Raw genomic sequence first — 13,917 nt, 5'->3', positions numbered from 1 at the left:
TTGAGCTTCTTAAAGAAGATACAAAATGTCATTAATAGAGCTGTAAGGCTTCATTTCTGTATCACAAATGCAGTTGGAGATTGCTGGAATTTCTGGCAGTGTCCTTTAAAGAGTGCTATTGATGGAGATGTTGCTTTTAAAATACAGACTATCCCATATGGATCTTGGCCTTTGAACGTTCGCTTGGAAAATGGACGTGTAGGTGGAGGGAGAGTGGAAGGGGTAGGAGGTTGCAGACTGAAAATGTGCAGAAATAGTTGGTTTTTCTTTCTGTGTAACAGAAGAAACTTCGGTCTGCTGAATTCCTTTTTAATAAAGACACAAAGACAAATTAATATTATAAAAATAATAGTAATAAATAATGTAAAGCTAAATGAATGTCTGTTCTGTACATTCCAGCTGTCAAGAATTTATGTGTTTATGTCCATATTGGGTGAATGAATTACTTAATTTAGATCATTTCATGTGGGGTTTTTTCTTAAGAATTTTCCTGAAAAATTAATTACTACTTTCTAATACAATTTTTTTAAAAAAAAAAAAAGACACCGTACACTCTATCCTTATTAACTGTATGCATTAATATGCAATGTAATTCAGAGCCTTAGTATTAGGAGATTAATAACTTATTTGATAAACAGAAAATAATCATTTTTTAACTGCATATATGTGAAACCAGATGGAATTGCAATTCTGTTAAAATGCACAAGAAAAATCATGATTTTAAGTATTATAAATAAAAATTGCCTAAATTTTGAATAGACATTACCTCTAAATAAAAATGGGTTTTCATAAAGTTACTTGTTTCTGCAGCATCTAACACAAAACACCTGATTAGTAAATTGAATGAGAATCTCTGAAGATTTTTAGAACTAGGAGAGCTGTTCTGTAAAATTTGGTTTCATATTTGGGGGAACTAAAACGTATTGCTATCTCAGCTGAAAGTGATTTCTTCACTTTTTATATAAGTCACTAAACTTAACAGAAAGTATTTTTAAAATATCTTTTTGACTATTATTATTCAGTATTTGAACAAGCTCTTGCTCTAGGTATTTATACTGGGAGTTCTCCTAGCTTGTTTGTTTGACTTCCTTAAATTTATCAGCCTCAATCTTGTTTTGCTTGAATGTTTCAGCTGTTTAATGGAAGTTGTCTTAATAGATTATAGGAATGCTATATTTTTCAGCTCTGGAGTGCTTTGTTTCAGTTTGAATTATAATGGATTTATTTTCAAAGAAGAGAAACATTATTTTAAAAATCTGATTAAAATGAAAATATTTTCATTAAAATCGTACTGTACTTATGCCCTTTGTGGTGGCTTCTATGATAATTTTTTTTAACCATAAAGCAAGTCGTACTGTTTAAAGCATTTTATTGTAGAAGGAGAGTACACAAATTGAGATGCATTAAAATTTGTATGAAGAATTTTACAAATAACTGCTTTGGGTTTGTTTTTTTAATTCACGGAAGAATGACCAGTAATGTAAAGAAATTTCAGTTACTAGGTAATTTCTAATGCTAATGAAAGATCCTTTTTTTTCATTTTTTTCCCCCATAAATAAATTTTCAAACACTCATTCATGTTACCTTTAAAACCCGTGCTTTGACAGCCTGCAGGAGAGTTGTGGCAACGTGGATAAGGTTTAAGGCAGAAGCTGAAGTAACCATCTCCCAGAATTTTTTCCCCTTTTTCCTCCTCTTTTCAACACCTTCGTTTTTATATATCGGTCAGTTTTATACCGAATAGCTGTGAACTTAAGTGCTGAAGTTGAGCATTGTGCTGAAAGGTGTGGTCATCCAGTGCAAACTGGGAAGTTGGGCCAAGGGTGTTATCACATGGAAGGAGGGCAGTGGCGCGCAGCCCCGTGAACCACAACCCCAGCACAGGGGCTGGGGGCTGAGGGGCACCACCGTGCTCCTGCTGACCCATCAAAATCAGCACGATGTTGCATTCATCTCAATAAAATCATGCCAGTTAGTCGGCTTTTGACAGAGCTGTGCATCACGGGTTGATTTTTGGGTACTAACTTGATCGCAAAGCAAGTCTTTTTGGGGAAGGCATGGCCGGTTTGGGCAGCTTGGGGCCTGGGGGGAACCAGGAGGTGGGAAGGCAGGGTTCTTCAGTAGTACTGCCTGCCTTTCCAAGCGGGCAGAGCATCACATTTCTGTTTCTGGAGGGTTTAAAAAATAAAAGCATCTACAAAATTTAGTTTTGAGAGAGAAAACCATAATATACTATTTTCTACCCACCCTTGTTTCTGACTGTACACGTAAGTGCACTTTTAATTTAGCTCTGGTATCAGTTCCTGTGTTTTGACTAGGTGATACAGCTTAATTTCGGTTTGCGATTGAGAAAAATCTTGTATTTGTAAATAGACTATGAAAGAAAGTGGCTGGCAGTAGATGATATGCTATTAATTCAAGATGTCTATTTGATAACCTTTGTCTTACTTGAGGTAACTCTTTTGCTGATTTACAGCTTTTTAATACTGTTTAATGGATGGAAAACTAATTTCAAACATAAAAGGTTCAATCCATATAAAAATCAGTTCTGACTGATATCTCTCTCTATATATAGATATATTTATATATCTATTAATATATATAAATATAGCAATAAAAGAAAATATATAAAAAGTTGATTTTCTAATTGCCACGGGGATAGGGAAAGTAACAGCATTACTCAGCAGCATTTGCTATTATATTTCCAGCTGCATATTTAGACTTAAAACTGGCTACCCCAAAAGTGAAGAACACCATTTAGTAGAAATCTAGTCCCTTAGAGAGGAAGTAGTTTCCTAGATCTCAGTTGTATTGAGGGATTTTTGTTGTTGGTTTTGCAGTGGCAGAGTGTAGGGGGAGTCGTTCCTTAATTGCTCTCAATATTTTAATATGAAGTTGTTGGAGGCTTCTTAAGCAGTTGTATCTCTCGTTCATTCAGTGGCCGGTCCAGCCCAAACCACAACATGTGGTCTCTTTCATTGAGTTCTGGATTGAGGAATCCCGTTTTGGAAATCATTTAGTGTTGCCTTTATGATTTCTCAAAGCAATACCGTTTTCTTGTATGTGCACCTTTTTTCTGAAAGGCTTTTTTTTTTTTTCTGTGAATTTGATTTGATGCACAGGTAAGCTACAGAAAATGCTTCTGCTCATGATTTATGTATTAAAAATCAGATAAGGTTTTAGAGATACAGGTTGGGAGAATTCAGATGACGCTAGTTTTGCTTTCCAACTATTTCTCAGAAATTGGCTTAGGGTATTGAGTGACCTTTTTTTACATACAGAAGATGTGAAAATGGAAGTCAGTGATCTGAGGTATCAAATAAACTTAAAATGCATTTGGAAAAGCAATGCAACTGTTTTAGTCCATTTAAAAGTTAAGCTACATACAAGATGTAATAAATTTAGGGAGCAGTCTTGGGAGGGGGATGCTAGACAATTTGACTACAAATATCTTTAGTGTTTAATGCATGTTATTCTTAAATAGAACTTAATCAAATAAATGTGAGTAAAGATAAGCCTGTTGAGATGCATTATACAGCCGCATCAGTGAATTTGTTCTTTCACCTCTGGGGATGAGCAAAAGCAGTTAAAATACAAAATGTGGTCACTCATCAGTTTCAGGCAAGGACACCAGCTTGCAGGAACATGGAAAGACTCGTCAAGTAAGTCTCCCTAAAATTAGAAAAAGATAACTGTTTTGTAAATGGGCTTTTTCTAGTAAAGGTAGTATGTAATATAAGCCATAATTAGCAAATGCAATATGAGTTTTTACTTGTGGCAAAAGAATCCCTTTCTAGACAAGTGTTATGTATGCATTTGTTAAAGTATGTATTAGGATAAAGTTTTAAAGATAATTAAACTTGTTTATCCTGAGCACCGGTTTTCATAAAGATAGTAGCTACGTAGCCTTGTTCCAGTGCCTTCACTGAAGGCAGAAGGAGGAGAGAGAAGTCCTTCTTTCAGTTTCCGCAGGAGAAGGCTGAGCAGTCGCGGCGTCTGTGCTGTCTGACAGGCGATCAAGCTTTGGGCCAGCAGCGGGGCCAGCATGGCAGAAGACATAGGTAAGGGTAGGGCAACTGCTACTATCACGGCATCAGACCAGAAGGAAATTCCACCGATTGAGGTTTGGGGTTGGGGAGAGCTAAAGACGTTTATTTCCTGAGGGAGCTTAAGTAGCATGAGGTGGGAAGCCTGGAAGTGCTGCAGGGAGAGGGCATTGGAGGTGTGAGCTAAAGGACCTACAGGTACAATGGGAAGGCCATCACAGGGACAAGCTGGTAACGAAAGGGTGCAAAGCTGGGGTTTGCATAGTAGGGACTTAAGAGACAGGAAGCAAATTCATAGGAAACTGGTCTTCCTTTGGCTTACTGCTCGCAAAACAAGCTATTCTTTAGAGCTGCAACTGAGCGAGGAAAAGGAAGAGGGCACAAAGTAATGAGGGAGGCACGTTTCTGAGTCTCCCTAGGACTAACCTCGGGACCAGGTTTCTTTCACTGCAGAGCGGGGGAGGATTTGCAGTGGATCCCTGCTCTGGAAACAATGCTAACCATTTTTTTTTTTTTTTTTTTTTAAATCTCAGCAATATATCCACCTAAAAATTAAACCTACTCGCATCACTTGGCGACTTGTTTGTAAGAATGAAAATGAACTAGTTCAGTGTGGATCAGCTGTAGATTGTGAGCAGTGTTGTTTCCTACAAGACACTAAAACATAAAAACAGGCTTTCTGCTGCTTTGCAATGCTTTTGCTCCCACTTGTTTCCCCTCTCTTGAAAGCTAATCATTGCTTTAGGTTTCTCCTTACGACAGCTAGTTATATTACAAAGGATTATGGCTTCAGGTGAACTGTAACAAATGAGTCGGGGTGGGAAAATAGAGTTGTATTTCAGTAGTAGGTAAGTTTTCATTAAAACAAAGACAATAAAAATACCAAAATGATGACTGCCATTACATGTGTATTTGACTCTTCCAAATGTGACTCCCAAAGCGCTTGAATGTTTTGTTTTCCATGAAATTCTTTACAGGAGTTTCATTCCATTCCGACATAAGAATAGGGTTACCTTTTCAAATAGTAGTAAGTGAACATGTCTGTTAGTAGTGAGTAATGGCAGTGTTTACTCTTCCAGAGATGACTCGTGTAGGTTGTACTTCTTTTTTTTAAATGGAGTTGTGATTTTTGTTGTAGATGCATATGAAGTTTATGATCATCCTAACTTTATTCTTGCTTAGCTATGACTAGCCATCCTACTAAATTATATTTTTAGACTTGTTTCCTAAGGAAATGAAGCTTACACTAGTCATGCTGTCACAGTCAGCTGTCATCGTCCTTCCATCTGTCCACCCTTGATAACTCAGCCAATTTTAAGCAAACTTGACAGACTGGCAGAGATAAACTAACTAGTTGTCCCCAACTCATTGCCTGGGAGGGTCATTGCTGGCGTCCCTCAACTGGAGGAGACGCCAGAGCAACCCCAGCTCTTTGCTCAGTCCAGGCAGGGCTGAAAGGCAGCAGGGCACCGGGCACCATGCTTGGCTGGCCAGCCCAATGAAGGTAGGGAGGGCAACACCAGGGGAGATGGAATACACTTTGAGGGCAATTTGGAGATTGCAGTGGGGGAGCTGGAGGTATGAGAAGGACCTGGGGATGCAAAGGCAATTGTATGGTAAGGGGGCTTATTGTGGATCCTGCAGGAGATGAGGGAGGCTGAGGAGGAGTAGTGCAGCAGGAGGTGTAAGGAGAAAAACAGGAACAGATTTCCTTCGTTCTGCTCATGGAACAACTTGTTTCCTCTTCTGTCATGGACACAGTTATGAATGTAGTAGTCTCACAGAAAAAAATGAGTGGTAAATAATGTTGTGCATGCCTTTCTCTATGCTCAGCTGCAGATGGATCTCTGCGTAGTTACTTTGGTCAAACCAGCTGGAAACAGAGTCTTTGGTGCACGTCGCCGGTATTGCGAAAGACTAATCATTACCGTGCTATCAGCCTTAAAAAGTTTGGTTACATTAAATGTTAAGCTTAAAATGAAGAGCTCTGACTGCCTTTATTGGTAAAGAAAAAAAATTAAGATCCTGTTACCTACCCCCCCCCCCATGTTTTTATGGTTTGTGTTGAATGGGAATGATAGAAAGGAACATTTAAAACGTCAAGACGCAGCATTGGAAGGTTTGTGGAAAAAGATACAACTTACGAAACTCCAAGTGAAAGAAAGTGCTTGGATGATAACCTTTTGCTAAATGTTTGGACACCTTTATCAGACTTCAGAAATTTTTTTTGAGAAATTTGTTTTTCGCCTGTTTGTCAACAATTTTTTCTCTAGGTACTTCAGTTTACGGCATTCTCTTATCACACTACATCCCCATATCTCAGTTATCTCTGTGCTCTGATTTTTAACTAGTTTTCTTCTGGCCAGCTACTTCATCATCTGCTGGGTTTTTTTATTTTATTAGTTCTACTGTAATTCCAAGAAGCAGTGCTCTATATTTCCATCACAGAGCACATCAAAACCTAAGCTTTTAATCTGGAAGGTTCAATCTCGCTTTAGGGCTTTATGTAGAGTGAATCTATTGAAATAGAGTTGCTTGTTTTCCATGAAGTTATAACAAGTAATTTCCCCTCTTTCTTAACAGAACGACCCTATGTTGTGTTTGTTTATATCACCCTAATTTAATGCTCTTTAGTTCTGATACATCCTTGTCTTTTGGTGGAAAATGATCTCTAAACTGATGAAAATTTCCAGTCTTGGCAGAGATCAGAACCTGGCCAGCTTCCGATTACTGCTTGCTTGGACACTCTTTTCCTGCAATTGTCTCCCCAAGTACAATAAGCCGCTCTCCCTCAATTTGCCTGAAAGTGCAGCCACCAGCTCTCAACTGAAATTATGTAGTTGAAATGATATTAGGATGTAAGCAGTCTCCAGCAGGAAGCAAGGAGCTGCTGGGGAAGGTCAGGAAACACTTTAGGATCATCGGAATTTTCTGCAGTCTTCTGAGACCTTAAGACTGTATTAATTAATGTATTTAACCCTTCTAGGTTAGCAATCCATGTGTGGTCACATGTGTTCTGTTTCTCTGTGCTGTACAGCTAACCCTGTGAAGTAAACCAGGTAGTTTTGCACTGAACAAACAGCTTTGAAGATATTCATTGCATATGCATGTACATTTATATGTATATATATTTAAAAAAAAAAAAAACCCAACCAAAAACAAAAACCAAAAAACAACCAAACAAAAAACAACCGAAAAACGAAAAAAACACCACACTTTTCAGTAGGGGGAATGGCCAGATTAAATAGTCCTGAATTATTAAAAATAGAATAGCATGCATCTCCTATCAGTTTATTTGAAGAAACAAAAGCAAAGTCCTGTTTATTTTTTTCCCATTCAATCTGCTATAATCAGCATGTACTTATTGTGTTTCAAGTGAATCTCCCACCTGCCAGCAAGGCTCTAGGAGCATGGAGATAAGTAGAAAAGCTCCTTTTTCTCTGTTGGTTTTTGCTTTCTGTCCCCTGCGTGACATTTTGAGTGTTGCTTGGTTTGTGCTATATTGAGGCTTCATCTTTTGTTTTCTCTTCAGAACTCTGATAAGTGAATTTCACAAGAGAGGACTACTTGTTCACTTTATCTTTCTGTTTATATATAAGCTTAAGCAGTCCTTGCTGCAAAAGTTTGAGAAGTACACCAATTGTAATGTGCAGTTTTTCTTCCATATTTTCTTCCACAGACATTAGCACGGTTCCTCTAATTTAGAAAAAAAAAGTTATGTATTTAATGTTGTTGTTTCTTCTGTACACTGTATTTCATGCTATAATTAAAGCTATGACAGTATATCAGAATTTACAGATTATAGGGGAACATATGCAAATGGTCTTCCTCACCATCAGGTTTATGCTTTTATAGTACGTGACGAAATGTAGATGAAAGAGGTGTGGATTTCAAAAGGGGGCTTGCAGTTGGAAGGAGCTGCAGCTGTAGCTGCCTGGGGACGAAAGAATGAAGAGAGCAAAATGTAATCTGCAGAGAAACTTAAGCTTTTATCGCCGTGCTAGTTTATTTTTGTAGATTTTCTTTCATGTTTTGCTTAAACCAAATTAAAGTCATCGCTAAAATTAAAAGGCATGATCATTTGGCTGGGTTTTTAAGAGACATAACAGCAAGCTATGCAACCGTTCCAGTGATTAGCTGTTCCCCTAGTGAAGAAACGACTGTTTTTAAGCATGTTAAAACTCTGGTACTTGTGGGAAGGGAAGAGAGCCATTATAACGCAAATTGCTCCTTACTTAATGGTGCATCAGCTGGATGATAATCTCTTAAAGGTGTTACTGTTTCCTGACTATGTAATGTTGCAGAAGAGATCTCCGTTTAGCAGTGTTGTTAGTGACAGAGGAGCGCGTCACTGTTCGCAGCCTGGGGACGAACATTCCGAGTGACCACTTTGTGTTTCTCTCTTTAACAGGTTTGGGAAAAACCAAAAGAAAGACGAGCGCACGAGACGCCTCACCCACTCCTAGCACGGACGCAGAATATCCATCCAACGGCAGCAGCGCCGACCGGATTTACGATCTTAACATTCCAGCCTACGTGAAATTTGCCTATGTTGCAGAGAGGGAGGATGAACTGTCCCTCGTTAAAGGATCTCGAGTGATTGTCATGGAAAAGTGCAGCGACGGCTGGTGGAGAGGTAGCTACAATGGACAGATTGGCTGGTTTCCTTCGAACTATGTGGTAGAGGAGGTTGAGGAGGCAACTGCAGATTCACCCAGCTTTCTCAGCTTAAGGAAAGGCGCTTCCATGAGTAACGGCCAGGGCACCAAAGTACTCCACGTTGTTCAGACACTGTATCCATTCAGCTCCGTCACAGAAGAAGAGCTCAATTTTGAAAAAGGGGAAACGATGGAAGTCATTGAAAAGCCAGAAAATGATCCAGAATGGTGGAAATGTAAAAATTCCAGAGGGCAAATTGGTCTTGTTCCTAAAAACTATGTAGTAATCATTAGCGATGGTCCTACCATTAACACTTCCCATCCGCCTCAGATAAGCTACACGGGACCATCTTCTACCGGACGGTTTGCTGGAAGAGAGTGGTATTACGGGAATGTTACTCGACACCAAGCAGAATGTGCCCTGAACGAAAGGGGAGTGGAAGGAGACTTCCTTGTTAGAGATAGTGAATCTTCGGTAAGTGGTGCTCAGCCCGGCAGGCTTTGTAATACCCGATGCTTGGGTTAGCAAGTGTGACAGTTAATAGCTTCCCTATCTGTAGTAAAGGGCTTTTCACCCTTAAAGAAGAAGCAATGCTTAGGCGTTTCCAAGCTGTATGCTTACTGCTTGCGAGAATTGGTATGTTACTGTAATGCAGTGACATTTACACTGAAATTTAACAGCTGTGGTCTGTATTATCCAGGGTTTCTTAATTAGTGGACAAGCAGCTAAGTATTTCAGGCTGCAATTTGACTTTTGAAGTCTCCGTCATATGCAGTCCTCCTCAAATTTACAGCACTACAAGATAAAATAATGCTTGTGAATTGCAAATCTAGTCATTAATTTGATTTTCAAGCTAATTTCAAGTGGGATCTTTGCACTGGTCAGTTTTGTTCTGCCTTTAATTGAATAATAGCATAGGTTCTTTAAACTATTGGTTAAAATCCCATTTTAATGTATTTCTGCTCTACTTAGATTACTTAGGTTGTAATAAGGTAAAGTTATTATTGTTGTGTATCATAATCTTAACAATTAGATACAGAGAGGGTCAAGTCAGCACCTCATATGCTTTGTAAATTGGGCCTTGATGACATCAGAGGGATGTAAGTAATGCTGATTAGGGATCATTGTAATTCTGAAAGTTCAAATTTAAAATTACACTGAAAGGCTTTTCATGTATGCTGAGGCCAGAGAATTCATAGTTTAAGCACTCAAAATTTAATTATCCCTTGACTGTGATTTTTTTTAAAGGTGACAGATTTTAATAATTCCCTAATACATCTTTCAAAAGCTACCAAAAAAAAAAAAAAATTCAAATCTGAATTTGTGATTAGGGCTTTTCTGCATTTATTGTTTCAATTGTGGGGCCATTCCATGATGACGAATTATAGTTTAGTAGATGTTTCCATCAAAGTATTTTGTTGCTTCACGTATAAAAATTCAAAATTAATATAGCTATATTAGCTCAATCTTCTAATTTAAGCGTACGATACTACTAAAATAAGTATACCTTATACAGCTATGGACATCTATCTGTAAGCCATATTTGTGTGAGGTTTCCTTGCGCCCATATTGTGGGCTATCCTGGTTTACAAGGTAGATTGGGAATAAAAACTATAGCACTGTTAACTGCATGTGTATTTTGAGCCGTAATACGGTTTTTAAAAGATTTCTTGACTAACTAATGTCTTCAGAAGGCTATATTGATCACATATATCAATTCTGGTTAGAACTTGTGATATTCTTTATCATAACTGTCTATAAATTCGGGGAAAACTGTTTCTGTATGCTATTCCTCATGTAAATGGTTTCAGCGAGTAGTCAGTAGTCGGTGTTAGCATGACTGCATGCTGGAAAACAAAGAATTTGCTCTAAGTGAGGGGGAGAATTAAGCTTGAGCTCGAATCTGGACGTAAAGATCCTTTTAGCTCTCCCTACTTGTTTGGAAGTGTGTTTCACATTTTCATTTGCTGATTCTGGTTTTGCTAAGTTAGAATTTCAGCTACTCAGAAGAGGTCCCAGAATGAAGTCAAGATTGGAGGTAGCCGTGAGGCAAGATTCATTAGGTAGTGCATACTCCATTGCTTTAGAATAAGGTTTCTTTCCTAACACAACTCTTTAATATACTAAAAGACAGCTTTCTAGACAAGCAGAATGCATCTTCTGAATTAACAGAGCCTGCATTTTTAATATAATGCTAGTAAAATTTGGGATTGGGGGGCATGTTGGCTCTTGGCGAGGGAGACGAACAGAGGCTTATAGTGACAGCCGAACAACAGCTGAAAGACAAGGCAATTGTTAATTCTGTAGGACTTTCTAAATCCAAATAAAACTTTGCATTCTAATTTTTGGAAAACATTAGTAGTTTATTATTATTATTATTATTGAAGTTAGGACTCTTGCTATTCCCTGAAAATTTTACATCATATGAAACGTTGTTGACAAAATACAATTCTGTCACAGTCCCAAATATATTTTTTTTCTGGATACAGTATTGTCTGATTAAATTTCAGGCATCTTTCCTTGATGAATTTGCTCTGCAGAAAACAAGATAGCCTTTCTTTGAAGCTCTGTGCCATTGAGTTCCTATTTCTGCTCTCAGTTAACTGTAATGACTAAACGAAGGCAAATGCAAATAACCAGAGGAGAACAGGAAGAAAAATAAAAATTTAGAAAACATGACTGACTTACAGAAGCTGAGAGGAATTAAGTTTGTTTTGTCAACAGAAGAAAAGACTGAGGTGGGGCATACAGTCTTCTGAAATGTAGAAAGCCACTAGAGGATTATGGTAATCATTAAATTACAGTAGTTCAGCTGTCTCTTCAAGGTAGCATCCTGTCTGACAGGGGCAGGTGGGTATACTGGATGCAGTGTACCCTTGGTGTGTCTGTCCAGCAGGTAGAAGCTCGCTTTCAGATCTGAATGCTGCATTTTGGATTGTCCTGAGACAGTAGCTATCAATTTTCTTCTGTCTTTTGGGAAAGTGCCAGAAGGACAGTTAGAAAATTAATACATTACTTAAAACACAGAAACGCGCAGCCATTTCTCAGCACACTCTGTGTCACAGTGACCACTGGGCTGCAGCTCGTTTCTTTGCTCTTAAGAGTCTACCTCTTGAGTAAACGAATTTCCTTGAAAGGACACAGTAACCTTTTAATTTAATATGACATTTTTACACTAAACATACTTGTATTCAAAGCAGTTTCAAATTTGCCTGCATTGTTGATGGGGAAATTATTGCTTGTGGAGCATAAAAAGATTCATTCAGAATGTGATCTTCAAGTTGTTTCCAGCATTTAACACTTACTGGAATCCTAGAAAATTTACTGTATTCGTATTACAGCAAGCTTTTTGCACACGCGCGCAAAAAAAATGTGCTGAATTGAGGAACTTATCTTTTTTTCTTTTTCTAATCTTGATCTGGTCTTGCAGATCCTGTATTTGGGGGTTTTTTTGAGCAATGAGAAAGACTCTAGTTATGCATGTAAATGCCTCCTTTGTCTCAGTACTACTAGAGAGTTTTATTTTTTATTAGGTTTAAAGAAATCTTCTATTACATCTCAAACTTTTGTTGCCCTAGTCTTTATATATCATACCTTCATATAATTTGTTCATGCATGTGAACTATAAAAGCTAGATGGTGTGTTGCTTGCTTTTTTTTCCTGAAGTGCCAGGAGTGATATAATAAGCAAATGATCATACTTGATAGCATTGGGAAGAAGATCACAAAAGGTCTGTTTCAAGCTCATTATGTATAGAACAAAGAAAGATTTTAGAAATAGCTCTCAAATTCTTGACAGTTGCTGTATTTCACAAGTGACTACAGAGGCTGTTCGTGCTGTGGCTAAAAGTCACCCGGAGCGTCTGCGTGATCAGAGCGCAAGATCTTGATTAGAGAGACCAGGCTGAACAGAGTGAAGTTGTCAGCTCTCCGGTTTGCTCATCTTTCCACCACACCAGCACTTCCCATTACATTGTGTTATGAACCCACCTATTAAAGCTGTGGATGCAGGAGTTACTCCTTTCTAAAAGGCCCCATAGTAGGATGACTCACAATTTTATCTAATCTTGTGCCTGATTTTTGACCTCTTTTAGGGTTTTCTATAGCCTTCCATCACCATAGTTACAAAAAGTCGTCTGTATAAAAGTTTTCCTTAGATTACTTTGAGTTTACTCTTGCTACTGAGCTACGAAAGGCTCTCCTTGGATAGATGAAAGTTTATATTATTCTGTATTCACTTCATGAGACTGTCATGTTATTCCATTTCAAATTTTAGTAGATGCGAGATTTTACAATGTTTCTCTAGATTTAATTTACCAGATGTTAGTTTCATATCTAGATTTGTTTAGCAAAAAATACTCTCCCTCATTACATTTAGATCGAAGGGATGCTGCTGTGGTGGAGAATATCCTGAGATGAACTCTGTGAGGTAGCTAGGAGCCTGATTATCTTCATTAATTACGAAATACTATTATTAGAACCATAAACTTGTTTGAACCATTTAAGCCCATAGTTTATATAACAGGCACAATTACCTACTGATAACATTTTTGCCAACTCTGTTACACCTAGGTAGTGTCACCTCAGTTTTGGAGGTGTAAAGGAGGAGACTGAAGTGGAACGTACCTAGTTAGAAGTACTGCTTGATTTGTTCTTTCTGTTGCAGGCTGCTCAGTTGATAAGAACTGAAGTTTATTGTCTCGTTTAAGTAGCATTTCTGAACAAATAATGCAGATTTAATCTATGCAGTCTCTGTACAGCCACTTCTTACCCTTTTTGAGTTACAGGCTCTTTAGCAGTCAGATTTTTGTTCTCTCTGTATAGTACCTAACACAAAACAAGTTTCAGCTGACACTGTTGGCCTGGGTTGGGTAGATGATCATCATGCTTAGAAGATCTAAGATTCCACCGGGGAAAGTAGCAAATTTGGAAGGAAGAGGGTGTTTTGTTCAGATTCACCTTGGCAAACAAGTGTGCTTGCTAGTGCTGTAGCTAACAGGAAACAGTAATAGGCTATGGCTGGTGATGAGGGAGGGCAACCACACCACACCTCTAGCTTCTGAGCAGACTGCAGACACCCTTAGACTTCAACAGAAGCTTTTGTCAGGACTTGCAGCCCCTTTGCACTCTACTGCAAGTGGGTGCAAAGCTGGTGATTAGACAAACACCACCGTTTCATAGCCCTGTGATGTCTTCCCACAAAGCAGAGATGT

At 38.3% G+C, this 13,917-nt stretch overlaps 1 protein-coding gene across 1 annotated transcript in view; it reads left to right on the top strand.

Moving 5' to 3' along the window:
• NCK2 (NCK adaptor protein 2) overlaps positions 1–13,917 on the top strand; it is a 52,983-nt gene that overhangs the window by 32,873 nt on the left and 6,193 nt on the right. Inside the window, exon 3 of the mRNA XM_009883066.1 lies at positions 8,458–9,179. Coding sequence (XP_009881368.1) covers positions 8,458–9,179 — 722 coding nt within the window. The remainder of the gene's footprint in view (positions 1–8,457; positions 9,180–13,917) is intronic.

This window comes from Charadrius vociferus, unplaced genomic scaffold, assembly GCF_000708025.1.
Source record: "Charadrius vociferus isolate BGI_N301 unplaced genomic scaffold, ASM70802v2 scaffold92, whole genome shotgun sequence".
NCBI lineage: Eukaryota > Metazoa > Chordata > Aves > Charadriiformes > Charadriidae > Charadrius > Charadrius vociferus.
Note: the sequence above shows the minus strand (reverse complement) of the source record. Positions and strands in the feature narration are given on the sequence as shown.